This window comes from Psammomys obesus, unplaced genomic scaffold (assembly GCF_907164565.1).
Source record: "Psammomys obesus unplaced genomic scaffold, mPsaObe1.curated_primary_1811, whole genome shotgun sequence".
NCBI lineage: Eukaryota > Metazoa > Chordata > Mammalia > Rodentia > Muridae > Psammomys > Psammomys obesus.
Genome location: NW_026596166.1, coordinates 9397209 through 9417841, shown reverse-complemented (window position 1 = coordinate 9417841; position 20633 = coordinate 9397209). Strand labels below are relative to the sequence as shown.

The window sequence follows — 20633 nt, the reverse complement described above, 5'->3', positions numbered from 1 at the left end:
TAATAGTAAATAAGATGTTACAGTCGAAATTTGTCCTGGATTAAATGTCAAGATTGAAATTTACAGCTTTGTGAATATTTTGTCTATTAGACTTTTTTTTTTTTTTTTTTTAAAGTTAATGGCTGCTTCATCATCATTTTTTGGAATTCGGGCATTTCTTACCAAATTCACTTCCATCCTTGCTTCTTTTCCTGCTACCCGGTTGAAACTGTGTCCTAAAGTCTGTGAACTCAGAAGAGACTGCCTCTGTTAAGAATCGCAGGACTTGTTTTGTGACTAACCGTATGAAAAACTTTGAGTTTAGCCCGGAAAGGGGAAAAGGGGTTAAGATGCCAGCGAGGAAACTTCGAGAGGTTCTTTCTCCAAACCAAGGAGGGGATAGATTGGCTGTGGTGGAAGATGAGCTGCCCCTTGTGCCTCCAGCCTTGTCTGCAAATAAAAGCCTTGCAGTTGGAATGAGGACGAGCTCAAATGGAACGTCATATGGTATGTGATTCCAAATGTTGCAGTTTTCCACCAAGTTTTTGTTTTGGTATATCATTAGGCTTTACGTTCATCTCTAGTTTGGGTTGTGCATGCCCCCAAATTTAGAGGAGGAGTCAGTGTTTACATTCTCAAATGTAAGATACAAGTCTGGTTTGTACAGATGCTTGAAAAGCAACTTGGTTCCACCAGGAAAATAACCGGTTTACAGCATGTACAATGACTGAAATGTGACTTTTTCCTGCTGTACTTGGTTTTGGTGTGGACTTTGCATCTTGTTCTTGTTCACATCCGTGGTAGATACAGTGGGCTTGTATAATTTGCTTAGTACTTACCAAGTGCTTTACCTGTCTTTTCGGATAGTGCTGTCCAGTCTGGCATAGGAGAAATGCCTGGCTTCAGTCTTCTGTGGCTTCTGTATTTGCAATTCACATGTTCTTTTTAGAGCTGTGAAACTGTACTGATTGTTTTAAGGATATTAAGGAATATGTGTGCAAGACAGCATGCTTGCTACTCGTTTTTTCCTTCTTTTTGTTTTTTGAGACAGTGCTTGTCTGTGTAACCTTGGCTATCCTGGACTTGCTTTGCAGAACAGGCTGGCCTCAAACTCACAGAGATCTGCCTGCGCCTGCCTCTCCAAGTACTGGGATTACAGGCATGCACTACTGTGCCTGGCTGGCTTGCTTGTTGCTTTTTGAAGATATGCTATAGCAGGCCTTCTGTTAAATCAGGCTTTTATATCTATGTGGTGTTTTTTTGTTTATTTTTGAGACAAGGTTTTCCTGTAAAGTCCTGGCTGGTTTGGAACTCACTCCGTAAATCAGGTTGGCCTTGAACTCACAAATCTGCCACCAGAATTCTAGGATTAAAGGCATGTACTACCATGCCTGGCTATATACAAGGTTTGTTCTAGTGAATCCAATTTTTCCCACTTTGCATAAATACCTCTTAGAATGTTAAAAAATGCTAGTTACAATAGTGTGTCGCTGTGTGGACATGAGTTCAGGTGCTCGTGGAGGCCTAGAGCTAGCCTTATATATGTAAGCTGCCTGTTGGAGGCACCAAACTCCAGGCCTCTGTAAAAGCAGCAAGCCTTTTGCTTGCTTTGCTTTCTCTCCAGCCCTTGAAAAAAATCTTTTTCAAACACCCCGTTTTATTTTATTGAGAGTTTCACTGTATAGCTCTGGTTGGCGTTAAACTTACTCTGTAGACCACAATAGTCTCAGACATAGAGAAATTCACCTTCTCTGCCTTTGAGCACTCCAATTAAAGATGTTCAATACCTCCTCTGCTCTTAAAACATTTTAGAGCTCACCTGCTTAATTGCTTTGACTCATCCTTGTTTTGCTAAATAATCAGCTGTAAAGTCTTTCATTGGAATATGTTTAAATATATTTCCTCAGTTTCTTTTCAAGGGAAGTGTCTTCATATTTTTTAATTTATATTTTTAAATTAATACAGAGGTTCTCAGTTCTTGTATCATGGCCGAATAGTTGCCAAGGCTCAGGTTTTTATTTAAAAGCCACTCAGACTGGACCTGTGGTTCAGTTCTAGAGCTTATCATGATAGGCCTTGGGTTCAGTCTCTAGGAAAGACGAAAAAACAGCACTGACTTGACTTCTTTGTTTTTTTAGATTCATTGAATTTAACTTCTGCTAGAAAATATCACCAGCCTCTGTCAGAAAATTTCCCTGTGTCCAGTAAAAGTGTAAGTAAAAGAATTCCAAATCAAATTAAAACTTCAGCACTACCAAGATTTTTAAAGTTAGGTTTTGTTAACAACGTATTTTGTTTTATTTAGGTATCTCATAGGAAGGGAAATGTTTTGGGTTTTTTTCAGTTCATTTTATTTTTATCACACTTTTTATTTTGTGTACGTGTAAGCGTATGTGTAGGCATGAACAGGCCATTTTTGTGTGTGGAGGTCACAGGACAACTTTGAGGAGTTTATTTTCTCCTGTCATGTGGATTCCAGCAATCAGATTGGAGTCATCAGGCTTGGCAGCAAATGCCTCCATACCTCCATCTGTTGAGCCATCTTACCAGCTCAAGAAATGTTTTGTAGACTGTGACTTGAAGAGCATGGGATGTTAAATGCATCTGTTGTATAGTTAGTCTTATTGGTGTTGAGAAAATTAATACCCGTCATCATCTTTACTTTTTAAGTTTTTTTTTTTTTTAATTTTCATATGTGTACGTGGTGAAGGTGTGTGTGTGTGTGTGTGTGTGTGCGCGCGTACGCGTGTGTAAGGGGTATGTGTACAGCCATGGTCGAGGTTGCTGTCAGGAAACGTCCTCCGTTGTCCTGCCGCCTTATTTCATTCAGTCAGAGTGTCTCAGTACCAGAGCTCCCTGCCACGGCTAGTCTACCGACCACCTGCCTCCATGGCGCTCCTGTCTCAGCCTCCCAGGGCTGGAGTTACAGGCAGGCTGCCATCATTGACTTTGGTTCAGGGGATCCTTGTGCTTGTGAGAAGGGTGTGTCAACTCCTGAGCTCCCTCCCCAGCCCTATTTTTTTTCTTCCCTTAAGATTTATCAGAAAAAAAAAGGAAGGTGAAGAGCAGCATGGTATTGATACAGTGCACTGAGAGTTCTAGTGTCTCAGCGTGGAATCCTAGAGGTGAGTTCTAGGATCCCACGGGAGCAGAAAGCCCTTGAACAGTAGATGTGACTTGCATAGCACAGCTTTGTAGGACAACACGTGAGCTCAGTGACGACAAAAGCTGGGGTTAGTTTGCAGTGTTGCCTGGCCATGGTATCTCCGTCCATCTGACTTACCTTAATCACCTTAATCTGAAGGAGCTGAGATGTTCGAAGTGGATCTGAATCAGACTCTGGTTCCACCTCCATTTGCCTATATGTTTTTTTTCTCATTCGCTATTCTAATATCTTATTGCTCATTCATTAAGAAATCCTTGAGTGGCTTTCAAGTACCTATGAAATGTGTAGTGTTGGGAATGAAATAAATAAAATATGCAGACCCACCTTCCTAGTTCATAGTAGCCAAATAGCTGTACATATTACCTCATCAGTGATATTTGTAAAGCTTATTCAGTCTTACTCTTTTCTTTTATGCCCAAAGGAGCTTTCTAAAGTCCCGAGGATACCTTTGGATAAAACAGAAGAGAACAACACACAAAATGGTAAATTAATATGGTTGACTTTTAAAGCTGAATTAAAATACAAAGAACATTTTTGTTTTAGTTTTGAATGCACAGTTCTGTGACATTGACCTTGATGACAGTTCAATGGCATCAAGTGTTGACATTGTGCTCCTGTCACTGCCATTCATCTCCAGAACTCTTTCATCTCCCCACTGAGCTCTGTGCCCCTTAACTCTTCCTTCTTGCCTCTGTGAATTTGACCACCTCAGGTACCTTAGGTACGTGGCATCATCTAGTGTTTAACCTTTGTGCCTGGCTGTTTGCGTCTACATAATGTGTTTAAGCTTATCCAGATTGTAGTATTTTCTCTGTAAGGATAGAATTGGATTTTTTAAAAAATTAAATTTATTTATTTTGTGTGAATGGATGTTTTTCCTGCCTGTATGTCTTTACAGAGCATTCATACATGCCCATGAAGGCCAGAAGAGGGGTCAGATCACCTGGAACTGAAGTTATAAAGGGTTGTGCGTCATCATATGGGTGCTGGGAATTGTAAGAGCAGCCAGTACTCTTCACTGCTGAGCCATCTTTCCAGCCAAGAATTAGCTTATTTATTCAATAGCTTAGTAGTGTTTCTTTATTTTGTTCCAGGCATCAAATCCAGGGCCTTACTATGCATGTGAGGTAAATCTACTACTGTCTATATCTTGAACTCCTAATATTTTTGTTTTACTTTTTTTCTTTTCAAATTAGGTTACTAATAGAATCTAAAATCTAGAAGGATTTGCACAGGACAAGCCTCTTTTGCTATTATAAGCTAATTACAAAGGCTTGGCATGGGATATTTATTTTATTGTTTTGTTTAGTTTTTGAGAGCGCTTTTGCACTGTGGCCCTGGCTGAACTAGAACTTGCTATGGTAAAGCAGGAGAGCCTCAAGCCTGTAGGGAGCGTCATGCCTCTGCATCCCGAGTGCTAGATGGGAGCTGCAAATTGCAGTCAAACTCATTCATTCTTTCTTTCTCTTTAAAACAGTGCCAGGGATCAAATCTAGGACCTCATGCATACTAAGCAAGTGTTCTGCTACTGAACTGCATTCCTAGCCCTCAATCTTGGCTTTTTTCTTCTGCAGAATCTGAAATATATTTTTGTGTTTTGATTTTTCAGCAAATGACATCTTTATTTCTCAGTATGCCATGGGACAGAAAGATGCTCTGAGAACTGTTTTAAAGCAAAAGTAAGTTTCATTTACAGATACTTGTAGTGATATGCTACCTTAAGTTAGAAGGAAACTGTGCTTTTAGCATATGTTAAAAGGTCAATGCACAGCATTGGTCGAGAAGAACACAGCAATGTTTTAAAACTAACCATAGCAACTTCAAGGGCTGAGATGTTGCCAGCATGCACAGTCGAGGAGTGTGAAGGTAGCTTAGTAATAGCCAGTTCTAATATGATGCTTACTCTGCCCTCTGCTGTGCTCTCTTGCTCACTCTAATCGTTGCAGAAGCCCAGCGTACCTAAAAATGTACATAGACGCAGGCGTGGGTGACTAGAGCTGGCGCGGTAAGGAGCATTGCATTCAGTGGATTACCGCACCGTACAGGCATGTAAGCTAATAAGGGGGAGATCCACAGTGGTATAAGACAGGGTTGTTGAAAGGCAACAGCTGTATTGCATCCGAAGAAGAAAGTAGTGAATGGGGTGAAAGGTTGAGAGCTCATGGAGAAAAGCTTGAAATGAGTTGTGGGCCCAGTGTTTTCTGTATCTTCAACAAGAAGAGCTTTGTGACTCCACACAGTTGTTGTTTGGCAGAGGTAATAGCTATCTATTGTAAAGTAGGGCCCCGAGAACGGAGTTTGTGAGGTGCAGGAGCAGGCTCATCTGAGAAAGCTGACGGGTCGTGGGAAAACCTCCGGGAACTGGACTCCTAACTGTCCCTCACTACATTTTTGGCTTTGGTCAAGTAAATCCGTTACCTCCAGACTTCAGTCATGACATACAATTGAGCAATGAGGATAGATGACCTTACATAAGATTCCCACCTCCCCGGTTCCATCTGTGGCAGTTGTCATGCAACTGTGATGAAATAATTGAGGGAACTTGACTGACTTGGGTCTGAGAAGGTCAGCAGATGGAGAAGCCAAAGTGACTTGGTTCGTTGGAGGTGTGCGGACAGTTACTGTCTTAGTTGTGAAGAGGCATGGAAGACAAGTAAGTACCAGGCACAGTGCTGCCCTAGGAGGCGAGTGAGGGACCCCGTGCTGCACATGGCATACTCCTGCTGACGGCACTTACTCACGGAGGGCTTCTCGGCTGTGTCAGTGTCCTTTCACCAGGCTGTCTTGGTCTGACTAGAGAGTGCAAAGAACCAGTGTGTTCAGAAATGAAGTCGGTTGCCTACCTGCGACTAGGTATCTGTTTGCTGTGGGTTTTTTTTGTTTTGTTTTTTTTTTTTTTTTGTAGTAAGGGGAACTGAACTGAAGGCCTTGGGCATGCCAGCATCTACCAGTGAGCTGTCCCCTTCTTGCTGTACTCATTTGTAATGCGGACTGCCTAATGGTGTGTTTGGTGCCCACTAAATAAACTACACACCATTAGGCAGTCCGCATTACAAATGAGTACTGAACAAGCTAGGATTCAGAAAACTCAGAACTTTGAATAATCCATTTTGGACTTTGTGCTAAGGTGAGTAAGCCAGCAGGGAAAGGGAATTACCATGTAAGCCAGGTCAATTATGTGTGTCACAGACACATATAATTGCTGTGGAGTGGTGGTTGCCACAGGTTGGTAGTAGTGGGAAGCGGGGAGGTAATTGCCGAAGGTTACAGTCTCAGTCAGGATGGTTAAATAGCAGAACTTCTTATGCAGCATGACGACTTTAATGGATATTAACTCCTGACAGCGTAGATCTGAAGTGTCCTCACCATGGACTAGGTACTTGTGTAAGGTAATGGCTATATACTGATTACCTTGGTTGTACAATTTCACAATGTATACATGTATCAGAAATCACATTATATACTGCACATGTGTAGTTTAAATTTGTCAGTTGTATCTTAGTAAATCTGGGAAAAACAGGTGCATATAATAGTAATGTTGTAATTTTTTTGGTTTTCTGACTTCTGTTTATTTTGAGATTGTATTTTAATTTCAGTATTTCTCTTTCCTTTCTTCCCTTCAAATCCTCCCATATACGCCTCCTTACTCTCTTCAAATTTAATGTCCTTTTTTTCCATCATTTGTTATTGTATTTGGGTGTATATTTGTATTTGTGTGTATATATGTATATACATATTTTTATACATTGTATGTATATGTGTGTATATATATTCCCAGATCAAACATGTTGAGTCCGTATGCTGTAACCTGCATGTGTGTTTTCAGGGCTGCCATGTGGCGCTGGATAACCAGTTGGTGTGCTCTTCCCTGGGGAAGGCCACCTCTCCTACTCCCAGCTTTTCTCAGTTGCCTGTAGTTCTCTGTATAGGATTGAGGTCTTGTGGGCTTTTCTGAGTGCACTTTGGCATGTTCATTGGCGTCCTCTGTGTTCAGCTATCATTTGGGTGGTCTTGTTGGTGAGACCTGATGGGTGTGGCTTCTGACCTGACAGTGAGACACTGTCACAGCGAAGTCCCTGACCCTCTGGCTCTTCTGCTCTTTCTTTTCCCTCTTCTACAATGTCCCTGAGCTAAGGGGTTGTTTGTGGTTGTAACCATTAGGACTGACTTCCCAACTCTCCACTTTGATTGGTTGTGGTTTCCTGTAGTGGTCTTTGTCTGTTGGAGGGAAAAGTTTCCTTGATGTGACCACTTACCTGTGGTCTAAGGACAAGTGCTGATAGTTGATTGTTAGGCATTATGCTGGTTTAGTAAATTCGTGGTTGTCGATTCCCCTCCAGTAACCGTGACTTCAGCAGCACTGGCTAGCTAGCTCGGGTTCTAGTACCAGACATGATAACTCTTTGGTTGAGCAGGCCATAAGTCCTCAGAGAGAGCCCTTGGTTACAAGCAAGGCACATGTGCCACGCCTGCACTGCAGGGCTCTGTTGCCCTGCTGGTTGTTGATGTGGTTCGTGGGCGCCAGAGCTGGGTAGGACCGACCGTTGGTGTCCTCTCTCCTTTGAAAGCTTGCACGGCATCTTCTGGTACCATGAAAGCTAGTCCTCAGGAAGGAGGCATTCATTCAGGTCAGTGCAACTTAGGGGCCTTTGGGCCCTGTTTCTAAAGTTGCATGGTATCTTCAGCAATAGGGATTTGCCTTCCACCTGGGGTGGGTGGGAACCAAGGGTAGCAGCAGTAAGTGGTATTTTTTGGAAATCTATTAGACAGCCCTGGTCAACAGCCGAAAAGATGGTTTCTCATGACTGGTATTGGGGTTTTGTTAGGTGGTTTTTGGTTTTTAGAGGGAGGGAGTGTTGTCAGCCCAGATAAGAAAGTCCATCAAATCTATATATTATATTTATACACTGAATTATCTTCATTGTAGTTTTTTAAGGTAGTTAAAGTATAATTCCTTGTGCCTTTTCAGCAGTCCATATTGTTATTTTTCTTCCCTCCTTGCATTTGCTTCTCTCCCCCTTCCCTAAGGAGCCCGTTTTTCACTTTTCCCGGTCAGATGAGTTGTAGCCTCCTTGCGGAGCTCCACCTTGCCCATTATCCCCTGTCACATCAGTGGTACCTTGCTATTCTCCTTTACAATCTCCTTGCATCTTCTTCTCTGCTTATTTCCTCCCATTCTCAAAGGACCCTTCATTTTCCCAATTGCCATACCAAATTACCCGTATCCTGCTATCCGCCTTTACTCTAGCCCCACTTTCTTCTGTATTTAACTTCCTCCTCTTCCTTAAGGAGTGGACTCTTTCCCATTTTCCTCATCAGATTACTTGTGCCATGCTATTCCCCTCTATCTTGCTCCCCAAATCACCTATTGTAGCAGTGGTCCCATTTTACTTTCCTGGCTTTTGTAGTTACTACTGGTTATGTACTCACATCTAAAGGAAGGTTTAGAGCCAGGAGCCTCCAGTTAGAGAAAACATGCAACATTTGTCTTTCTGAACCTGATTTGCCTCACTCAATATGATTTCCCCTTGTTTTATCTGTTCCCTTGCAAAATTCACAATTTCCTTTTTTCACTGGTGAATAGTATTTCATAATGCATATGTATCACATTATATCATTCTCATTATCCATCAGTTATAGACCATTTAGGTTGTTTCCGTATTATGACTAGTACAGTAATGACCGTGGATGAGCAAGTATCTGTGGAGTAGGATGTCAAGTCCTTTGGACATATATCAAGGATGTGGTATAGCTGGGTCATATAGTAGATTTATTTCCACGCTGATTTTCATAATGGTGCACTAAGTTTGCATTCCAGCCAACAGAGAAGAAGGGTTCCCTTTCATTCCTGCATTGTTGTTGGATTGACCTTTGTGTCTCTCACTGGGTTAAGATGAAATCTCAGAGTTGTTTTGATTTGCATTTCCCTGTTAGGGATGATGAATACTTTTTAATTTAGAAAGAATTCTGCTTGCATGTGTACCTGTGCACCAGAAGAGGACACCAGATCTCAAGATAGATGGTTATGAACACACTGGGAATTGAACTCAGGACCTTTGGAAGAACAGGCAATGTTCTTAACTACTTAGCCATCTCTCCAGTTTGGAGGATGAATACTTTTTAAGACATTTCTTAGCTTTTTTTTTTTTTTTTGAGAAGTTTCTATTCATTTTTGATGGTCCATTGTTTTTGGATGGGTCATTTGTTTTTTTGACTCGTCACTTTTTGAGTTCTTTGTATGTTTTGGACATTAATCTTCTGTCAGATCTGTAGCCAGCAAAGATCCACTTTTTTTTTTTTAAGGATGTATTTATTTATTATTTACAGAGCATTCTACCTACACCTGTGCCTGTGCACCAGAAGAGGACACAAGATCTCAATATAGATGGTCATGAGCCACCATGTAGTTTCCGGGAACTGAACTCAGGACCTTTGAAGAACAGCCAGTGCTCTTCACCTCTGTGCCACCTCTCCAGTCCCCAAATATTCTTTCATTCTGTATGCTTCCTTTTCATCCTGTTTTTGTTTCTTTAGTTGTGCTGAATGTTTTGTTTGTTTGTTTGTTTCAGGAGGTTACAGTTACAATTGTTGGCTTTAATTTTGGGGCAAATGGAGTCCTCTTTGGGAAGCCCGTCCCTACACTCTAGCACATAGGGTACTGCCTATGTTTTCTTACAGCAGTTTTAGTGCTTCAGGTTTCGGGCTTGGTTCTTTGATCCATTTAGAGTTCACTTTTGTGCAAGGCGATAGAAATGGTTTTAAACTCATCTTTTGCATGTGAACATCCAGTTTTCCTAGCACCATTTGTTGAAGTTGCTTTCTTCTCTCCAGCTTATGTGGCGTTTTGATCACATATTAAGTGGCTGACGTTATGTTTGCTCATGTTTGGGTCTTCAGTTTTGCTCTGTTGGTCTAGATGTCTGTTACTGTGCCAATACTATATTGTTTTTATTACTATGCTTCTGTAATATATCTTAAGATCTTTGGTCATAATCCCTCCAGCACCCCCTCCAAAAAAAAAAAAAAAAAATCAGGATCATTGCTTTAGCTATCCTGGGGCTGTTGTGGTTCCATATGAATTTTAGGATAGTTTTTTTATTTCCAGGAAAAATGAGATGGGGATTTTGGCGTGACTGCATTGAATGTGTTAGATCTTTCAGTAGAATTGCCATTTTTATAATGTTTATTCTACCAACCCATGAACCTGGGATGTCTTTGCATTTTCTGTTGACTTTACCTCCTCAGAGAGAACGTTTTCATTGTAGCGGTCCTTCACTTCTATGGATAGGTTTATTCCTGGATACGTTATTTGTCTGTAGGCTAATGGGAATGGACGTGTGTTCATGATCTCCTCTGTATCTTTGTGGTTGGTATGTAGAAAAGCTGTTGATTTGTGCAAGTGAACTCTGTAGTCTGCAACATTGCCAAATCTGTCTCTAGAAGTTTCTGGTAGAATTTTTAGGATCTCTAATGTACAGCATCGTATCATCTGCAAACAGGGATGGTTTTATTTCCTTCTCTTATTTCCTTCTCTTGCCTTATTGCTCCATGAGTACTTTCAGTACAGTGTTGAAAAGAAGTGGGGATGTTGGTCAGCCCTGTCTCGTTCCTGATTTGAGTTAGATTGCTTCAAGATTTTCTCCATTTAGGATGATGTTGGCTGTAGTTTTTTTATATATAGCTATTATTATGCTGAGGTATGATCTCTTTAGCCCTGCATTCTCTAGAACTTTTGTCAGGAAGGCATGCTGAATTTTCTTTATCAAGATTATCATGTGATCTTTGTCTTTTAAGTCCATTTATATGGTTTATTAAATTTATTACTCGCTAATGTTGAACCATCCCGGCATTTCAGGGATAAAGGCAACTGGTCAAGGTGTATGATCTTTCTGATGTATGCTTATATTCTGTTTGCCAGTATTTTATTGAACATTTTTGAGAATGTTCCTTGGGGATATTGGCTTGTAGTTTTCTTTTGTTGTATCTTTACCTGCTTTGGGTATTAGAGCAAAACTGGCTTCAAAGGAGTTCGAGACTGTTCATTCGGTTTCTTTTTTTTTTAATATTTTAGGAAGGACTGCCTGTCCATCTTCTTTTGAATGTCTGTTAGAATTCTGATATGAATCCATCTGGTCCTGGACATTTTTTGGCGAGAAGGTTTTAGTTACTATTTCAATCTTCTCAGTTGTTATTCTTGGTTAAATTTTGGTGGCTTGTCTAAATGAAGAAGTTCATTCCTTTTAGGTTTTCCAGTTTCATGGAAAAATATTAATTGAAAATATTCCCTTATAATATTATGAATTTATTTGGTGTCTGTTGTCGTGTTTCCCTGTTCATTTTTTTAGGTCCTCTCTTTTGGTTAGTTGGGCCAAGGGTCAGTCAGTTTTGTTTATCTTTCAAAGAACTATGTTGTAGACCTGTTGATTCTTTGTTTCTATTTAAGTGAGTTCTCTGTGATTTTTATTTATTCTTTTGTCAACTAAGTTTGAATTTGGTTTGTTCTTGTTTTTCTTTTTGAGCTGCTTCACTAAGTCATTTATTTGTGTTCTTTCTGAATTTTTTTAATATAGGCCCTTAGAGCTAAAATGAACCTATAGGTTAATAGGACTGCTTTCAGTGTGTCCCTGAGGTTTTGTTCTGTTGTATTTTTCATTTTTATTTAGTTTCAAGAAGTTTTTTTTATTTCTTTGACCCATTCTTTGTTTAGTAATGAGTTGTCTCATGGCCTTATGTATTTACTAGAGTTTTGTTGTTATTAATTTAAATATTGTTTTGTTGTTTTTTGAGATGGGTTCTTTGTGTAGCCTTGGCTGTACTAGAACTCACTCTGTAGACCAGGCTGGCCTTGAACTCACAGAGATCTGCCTGCCTCTGCTGGGATTAAAGATATGCGCTACTATGTCTAGCTTTTTTTTAAATTTAATTTTATTGCTCTTTCATTTTGTGTTTTAGTAAAATGGCTTTATATTTCATTCCACAGTCACTCTGCTATGATTATTCCTCTCCTTAGTCCGAAATAATGCTTTCTGTATTTTCTTTAGGTTTCATTTGTTGGTGTCTTAGTTATGGTTTCTATTGCTGTAAAGAGATACCATGACCGTGGCAACTCTTCTTCCTTCTTTCTTTCCTTCCTTCCCTCTCTCTTTTTTCTCTTTCTCTTTTCTTTCTTCTTCTTCTTCTTCTTCTTCTTCTTCTTCTTTTTTTTTTTTTTTTTTACAAAGTTTCTCTGTATAGTCCTAGAGTAACAAAGTTTCTCTGTCAAGTGGTGTCTTGGAGCTCACTCTGTAGAACAGGCAGGCTGTCCTGGAACTCACAAAGCTCCACCTGCCTCTACCTACTACGTGTTAGGATTACAGGTGTGTGCCACCATCGCCCCCCCTGGCAACTCTTATAAAGGAAAACATTTAATTGGAGGTGGTTTACAGTTTCAGAGGTTTAGTCATTTATTGTCATGGTGGGATGCAGGCAGACATGGTACTGGAGAAGGAGTTGAGAGTTCTATATCTTGATCTGCAGGCAGCAGAAGGAGACTGTGTGCCACACTGGGCAGAGCTTGAGTGTATGAAACAGTGACATACTTTTCTCCAACAAGGCCACACCTACTTCAACAAGGCCACACCTCCTAATAGTGCCGTCCCTATGGGCCAGGCATTCAGTTGAAACACAGGTGTCTGTGGAGGCTATACCTTTTCAAACCACCACACTTGAATATTTATTTTTTAAAGCTGTTTCTGTCATGGAAAGTTTTTCTTTTTCTTCAATTTTGGCAGATAGTTTAGCTGAGCATATTCAGTCTTTTAGCACTTGGAATGCATTGCTCTAGGCCGTTCTGTCTTTCAAAATTCCCATTGAGAAATCAACTGTTATACTCTGATGGGTTTTCCTTTGCATTTTTTCCTCTTGTAGCTTTCATTACATTTCTTTGTTATGGATACTTAGTGTTTTAACTATAATATGCCTTGGGGATTTTCTTTTCTGGTCTTGTTTATTTGGTGTTCTGTGTTCTTGTATTTATATGTGTGTGTCTTTCTGGCTTAGTTGCTGTTGTATTTCTGTGAAGAGACCCCGTGACCCAGGTAACTAATGTCAAACCTCTTAATCCTTCCAGTCCTTTCAAATAGTGCCACTCCCAGCTGACTGAATATTCAAATATATGAGCCTGCAGAGGACATTCTTATTTAAACCACCACACTTTCCTTATTTGGGGGACATTTTCTTCTATGATCTTGTTGAAGATCTAGGCTATGGATTTGGGTTTCTTCTCACTCATCTATACCTATAATTTGAAGGTTTGGTGTTTTTCATGGTGTCCCATATTTCCTATGTGTTATTTTCCTGTGGGTTTTTTCTTGTTTTAATTTTTTATGTTCCTTATTTCTTTGGTCTACAATCCTTTACTTTAACTTAAAGACCTGATAGTCTATATTTTTCTTGATTCATCCCGCTTGTAAGGGTTTCCTTTGAGTTGGGCTATTGGGTTCTTCAGTTCCATCTTTATTTTAGCTTGAGTCCTCTTCTGTCTCTTTACTGAATTCTGTTTTCAAATGCTGGCTTATGTTTGCCATTTCCATTAGCCTTACATTTGTGTTTATTCTACTTAAATTCTTTCTCCTTGCCTTCACTGATCTGTTTTTCTGTGTCTTCTTTGAAATCTTTGAATTCTGTGTTTGTTTTTGATTTTTGTTTTTTTTGTTTTTAGAGACAGGGTTTCTCTGTGTAGCCTTGGCTATCCTGGACTCATTTTGTAGACCAGGCTGGCCTTGAACTCACAGAGAACCTCTGCCTCCCAAAGTGCTGGGATTACAGGCATTTGACACCATGCCCGGCTTCTCCTTGAATTTTTTGGTAACCTTTTTAATTGCTCTCTTAAATTCTGTGTCCTGGTGTCACCTAGGTAATTCTCATTGGCAAGCATTTCTATAGGACTGTTATGTCTTGGAGAGAAGACACTGACTTAGTGTCTCATATTGTTGGTAATGCCTCAGTGAGAGCTGAGCATGTAGACTCCTTTAAGTTAGTTCTAAGTTTGCTATGAATATAGCAGGGTGGGGGAGAAGAGGATGTGGAAATACAGTCCAATGGTCAGAGGGGACTGGGTTGGTAAATAGGATGCTTCCTGTTCCAAGCTAGGAGTGTGGAGGTCTGAGCGGACGTGGCGGGGTCATGTGGTATGGTGGATAGGTAGAAGGAGCCCTGGCCCAGGCCTGGAGCCCTTCTCTTGGGAAGGCCAGGAAGGCCAGATTAGGTTGATGCACTGTTTTGTTGTACCCAGGCTAAACCTGGTAGAATACAGAGAAGACTTGGATGTGAAGGTCATGTGCTTACCAGGCTAGACCCTGGAGGAGGACATGGTATGGAGTTGGGAGGATGTTATAAAAGGGGGTGGTGGAGTCGGCACAAATGGTTCTATGGGTAGATGCAGGTAGGTTGCGTCCAGGTGGGAGTTAAAATGTTGGCCCCAGTTCAGGTGAGACTAGGTATGGATTCAGGATATTGGGGCCCCCGGGGAAGCTTGGAGGTCATTGCTGCAAGGCGCAGGTGGCCAGACTAGTCTCAGGCATTGGCTTTGGGACCTGAGCTAGATCTGGTGGGATGTGGAATAACAACTACTGGGTGTATGTGGGTACTCACCAGGCTAGACCCTGGATGTGGGATCTCCGAATATGGACTGCAGTGGTAGGCACCATCGATTTTCTTTTTTAAAATGTGTGTGTGCTGGGGTTCAAAATCAGGGCATCATGCGTGTAAGCATGTACCTACTGAACTATATCCCCAGCCCTTAATTTTATAATCCTTCTAAGAGTGTTTGGTGAATACAATTAATTCTTAGAAACAGATGCAGTTCTCCTGCCTTTGAGAATTAAACTAGTATTCGAATTCTTAGAATTCTTATGCTTTGCATTTGTACTTCTTGATTATCTGTCTTTATAACTGTGGCTATGCAGTTGTCATGTGTGAGTCATATTTTCAAAAATAGTGTTACTGCTTTCAAGGGATAAATTTTTATTTCTTTAGTCTTTAGTGACCTAAACTTAATAATATTAACTAAATGACTTTAATAATCATTTAAAATTATTTATATGTTTGAATATTTTTGCCTGCATTGCATGCCTGTACTGGCAGCCTCAGAGGTCAGAAGCATCGAGTCCCCTGAACTGTAGTTACAGGTGGGTGTGAGCCACCTTGTGGTGGCATCAGGAATTGAGCCTGGGTCCTCTTAACTGCTGAGACATCTCACTAGCCCCGATTTAATTAAAAAAATAAAATAAAATACAAAAGATGGAGCTGGAGAGATGGCTCAGTTGTTAGGAATGATTGCTGTACTTGCAGAAGTCTAAGTGGTTCCTAGCACCAACATCAGACAATGCATAATCTTCCACTGTTGTAGGTGATGATTAATATTTACTATTGATGTATCTTTTATTAAAGCTGTGGTTAATGCTAAACAGCTGTAACACCACACAAAGACTATGACTTATTTAATTAACCTAGAACACAATGCTGGGCAATAGTTACTCCATCCTAAACCTCCAAGCCCTCATAGTTTCCTAACATTTAGATTAACCCATTATACTTGCTTTTTGTGATATATTAGGTCCGGTTCATTCTCCACGTTCCAAGACCTCTTCCCCACCTCTGCTCTTCCAGCTCTCTCCTCTGCCCTTCTCTCCTCCTCTACCTCCCACCTTCCTGTCCTCTGGCTCCTCCCTCTCTTCCATGCTTCCTTTCCATTGCTCAACATTGTGGCTAGATGCTTTATTTTGGCATGTTTACACGAAGTTGAGACAGGTGATGTTTAAGCATCACAATGCAATGTCTGGATTGAAACCAGAGAGTGGGAGAGAGAAATCAGCATTTGAATGAACAAGGGTAAAGTGTGTACATTCCACAAGAACATTATACGAACATTATACCAACATTCTACAATGCAAGTTCCAGGGACTTTTGATGCCTCCAGCTTTCAAGGGCTCCTGTCTCATGTGTACATATATATGCTCTCTTACACATGCTGTGCATAACTATAAATAAAAGTTTAAAAGATAAATCCAGAAAGCCACATTAGGAGTTTCCCAGGCCAGGGCATGTAGGCATTTCTTCAAATGAATCAATGTACAGTACTGAAAATTTTTATTTCTTTGTATTTAAAGAGCTCAAAGCATGCCTGTTTTTAAGGAGGTGAAAGTACATCTTCTAGAAGACACAGCTGTGGAAAAGAATGCTGTTGCTCAGGAGACTGAACCTTTACCCAACAGAACTGATTCAGCTACAACTGTGGCTGCAGCAACTGCTGCTGCCATTGCGACAGCAGCACCTTTGATAAAGGTACATCCTGGATATCCCTGCACACTGAGGTCCAAGGTTGTCTGTTAAGAGCTGGCTCTGAAATGGCTATGTCTGACTGTACGCTTAGAGACATTCCAGTTGTTCCCAATTCGAAAGGCTTCATTTGTGGTTGTGAATTGTTTCTCAGAAGCTGTGAAAATTGCCCCCGTGAATGTGTTAGCCAGAAAGACCTGGGCATTTTCACTGTAACACTGAAAGTCCACGTTCTGGATATCTGAGAATAACCGGGGTCCTTATGCAGTGATAGGCAAGTGTGGTCACACTGACCTGTCCTGCTAGAGACCTGTTCTCCGAGTGAACCAGAGGATTTTATGTGGTCTTATCATACCAGACATGACTAGCCTGTCAGTTTGTAATAGGGACACAGAAATAGATCAGGATAGCATGCAATTTCAGAATTAATGGGAAACAGTTAAGACTGAGATTCAAAGTTGTTGTCCTTCCCCAGCCTTTCATTAGAGAAGTATCAAAAGCTGTTTTGGCGTTTGGTTCTCTTGGGACAGTTTCATGTATCCTAGGCTGATCTTCACTTTGCTCTGTAGCCATGGATGAGCTTTAATTCCTGATCCTCCTCTACCCTAAGTTCTGGCATTGCAGTTATGCACCATCATTCCTGTTTGTGCAGTGCTAGGACTTGAACTGAGGGTTTCATGCATGTTAGGCAAGCATACATTAACTGAGCTTCATCCCTATGTCGGTCTTTCTTGAGACAGGATCTTCCTATCTGTATTTGAATTTAAACACCTTCTGTGATTACAGGAATGTGGCATTGTGCAGCTGGAGTCTGGAACTCTGACAAGGGATGTTACAGGAATGAAGCAAGGACAGACACACACACACACAGAAAAGCTGAGGGTCACATGGGCTGAGTGCATGCTCACAGAGCCACCTCTCCTCCCACCATAACCTGGAGCCTCAGCATGTGGGTTGTGCACAGCTCAGGAAGAGGCTTAGCTGGCCTCAGTACAAAGTCTGTAGGACAGCAGGCTCAGACTGAACATCCAGGGGGAGGAAGCTGCAATTGCTAGGCTTTGTTTTGCTTTTGTTTTTTTTTCAAGACCAGGTTTCTACAACTACATAGCCTTGGCTATCTCGGAACTCACTTTGTAGACCAGGTTGGCCTTGAATTCAGAGATCTGCCTGTTTCTGCCCCCCCAGCCCCTGGCTTGTTCTTAGCACACTGATTAATCCTCTGTAAATGCTCAATTTAGGTCAAAGGAAGAAGGCTTTGCTAGCTTCCCATGAGTCAAAGGCCTTGTTCCTTGTCACAGCTGTGCCCATGCCAACAATACACATTTACTCAGGGCTTTGTCTTCTCCATGCATGCCATCATGTGTAGCATCCAAAGCTACTTTGTTTTGCTCTTTTGTTCTCTTTAGGAATTTTCTTTTCTGGCTTATTGGTGTATATATGTACATCTATATGCATGTATAGTTTATGAAACAAAACACATCTAAGGATTACTCTGTTTTGCCTCTTAATTTTGTGACTCTAAAAACAAAGGCATTGAATCATGAGAAATTCAATGAGCAAAGGTTCAAGCTTATACCTTCTCAGTACCAATTGCTATAATTTATAATTGCTATAAATAACCTTTGTAGGATTTGAACACCTCTTTGATGTCTTTCTACAATATGAAATACTATTTTTATATTTTTTTTAGGTGCAGAGTGATTTGGAAGCAAAAGTTAATTCTGTTGCAGAATTACTGAGTAAGTTACAGGAGACTGATAAACAGTTACAGCGTGCGGCAGAGCAACAAACAAGCATTCAGAATAAGCAAGAGAATTTACATTGTTACGATCATGAGAAGCAGATGAATGTGTTTATGGAGCAACACATCAAGCACCTTGAAAAATTACAGCAACAACAAATAGATATTCAGGTATCTATGATAAAGCTGGTGCACATTCTACAATCCTTTTGTATTTAATATAACTCAGTGTTAACTGATAGTTGTAATAGCTCACTAGGTTTTGATGGTTTGATTTCTTAAGTCATGATTTGCTTGCTCATTATTCTTTACGCTGTGTGATTACTTGGCATGTTCTAGATTATTTATGGCTAGTGCTATGAGACCTCCTTAGAGCTGGCTTTTCTTCCTTTGGCAGTATTGTGTATGTGTGTGTGTGTTTGTGTTCATGTGGAGGCCAGAGGTCCATGTTGATGTCTTCCTTCATCACCTCTGCCTTGTTTTTGGAGAGTAAGTCTCATTGAATCCCAAGATCACCAATCCTAGCTTGGATGGTCAACAAGCTCCAGTGATGCACCTGCCTCTGCTCCCTTTCCTCTGACCAGACCACTGTGCCCAGCTAGTGAGGGATCCAAACTCAGGTCCTCATGCTCACAATACACTTTACCCACCGAGTCCTCTTCCCAGTTCGGTAACTTATTGTTAAAGCAGTGATTTGTTTACATCAGCAGCTCCAAGTCTGTGAATATGCATTAGAACCATTCGGAGAGCTTTATAAAAATACAGGTACTTGAATGTCTTGGAGATTGGTGGAGAAGAGCAGGTCTGTGATGGTGGTTGTATATTGTTGAAAGCTTCCTCATGATTCCGATGCTCCCATAGACAGAACTACATGCTGTGTATAGTAGGTGCATGGTACCTACAAATGTTCCTGCATTTAATTTATTCATATCTTTTGAGTATGATATATTGAGACAATATTAAAAGAACTATCTTCACAAATAGCTAGTAACTTTTATTTTGGAATTTCTAAGTTCTGGAACACTGCCCAAATCCAAAACAGTTTTTAAGTAGGAATATATAACCACTGTAAATTTACATTTCTTTCTCTTTTTTTTTTTTTTTTGTTTTTTTGAGACACGGTTTCTCTTTGTAGTCTTGGCTGTCCTGGAACTTGCTCTGTAGACCAGGCTGGCCTTGACTCCAGAGATCTACCTGCCTCTGCCTCCCAAGTGCTGAATTAAAGATGTGAGGCACCACCACCTGGCTACATTTCTTTTTGTATGTTCAGTTCTGTGTATGTTGCATGTGTGAGGGTGTTATGCTCATATCACAAGACCTCCGAGAGACCACCACATGAATCTGATGCAAATACACAAGGGTCTTTATTCAAGCTTCAGCTTCTGCTGTCAATCATCCCTGACTCAGCAGTTCAGAAAGAGCAGCCCCAAGCTTAGGGAGGGTAGAGTTTTTAAAGGGAAAAACCGCAAGTGAGGAATTCTAAGCATTGTCAGTACAGGATTGGGTAAGAGGAAAGGGAGTAGGTTAAGGTAGATTGACCTTTAAGTTGATTGGTTTGGGCCAGTTGGCCAAACCATAAGGGGGAATCAGGCTATTGAAAAAGAAATACCTTTACCTGGGCAAGACCCAGAACTATGTATGTACTTTTATGTCACTGGTTGGCTCCAGGTGCAGGGCCTAATTATTCTTGCCAAGTTCCTCCAGTGGGCCTATTTGCTCTTACCAAGTTCCTCCTGTGATTTTTCACTTGCCAGTTTCCTTTTATGGGTTTTTTTACTTGCCAAGTCCCTGGTGGGAGAACTTGGATCACTTAAAGGGCAGGGCCATTCAAAATGGTGTCTGAAAAACAAGATGGAGTTAGTTCTGCTCTTGGTCTCTCAAGGGCATGCATGTGGGTATCGTGTATATGTTGAGGTTGATATGCGGACTCGTCCTCACTCAGTCTTCCACCTGATCCTTTAAGGCTGAGGGCTCATTGTTCCAGCTGGTCTTTTTAGTCAGCTTGCTCTGGGACCTCCTGGTTCCATCTTCCAGGCTGGAATTCAGCATTTGCTGGGGTTCAGGGAATCTGAGCTTTTGTCCTCACGCTTGTAGGGAGAGCACTTAAGCACTGAACCATCCCCGCAACTCCTACATGTCTTTTTAATTATTGCATAATTTTGAAGTTTTAAAAGTTATATTAAAATGTAGCACTCAGAAGAGTGTATAAAATATAAGTGCTTATTAAATGCTTTCATTTTCAAGATTTTTATTAGTTTCTGTATTCCCATTTCTCGTCTTTTTTTTTTTTTTTTTAAGGTTTATTTATTTTATTACGTATATGGTATTCTACCTGCATGTAGAACTGCATGCCAGAAGAGGGCACCAGATCCGATTATAGATGGTTGCGACCTACTACATGGTTGCTGGGAATTGAACTCAGGACCTCTG

General features: G+C 40.8%; 1 protein-coding gene across 1 annotated transcript in view; it reads left to right on the top strand.

Annotated features, from left to right (window-relative positions):
- Positions 1-121: 121 nt before the first annotated feature.
- Positions 122-20633, top strand: part of Kiaa0586 (KIAA0586 ortholog) — a 103323-nt gene continuing 82811 nt past the window's right edge. Inside the window, exons 1-6 of the mRNA XM_055595315.1 lie at positions 122-486; positions 2118-2191; positions 3567-3627; positions 4755-4824; positions 16294-16468; positions 18153-18374. Coding sequence (XP_055451290.1) covers positions 285-486; positions 2118-2191; positions 3567-3627; positions 4755-4824; positions 16294-16468; positions 18153-18374 — 804 coding nt within the window. The 5' untranslated portion in view covers positions 122-284. The remainder of the gene's footprint in view (positions 487-2117; positions 2192-3566; positions 3628-4754; positions 4825-16293; positions 16469-18152; positions 18375-20633) is intronic.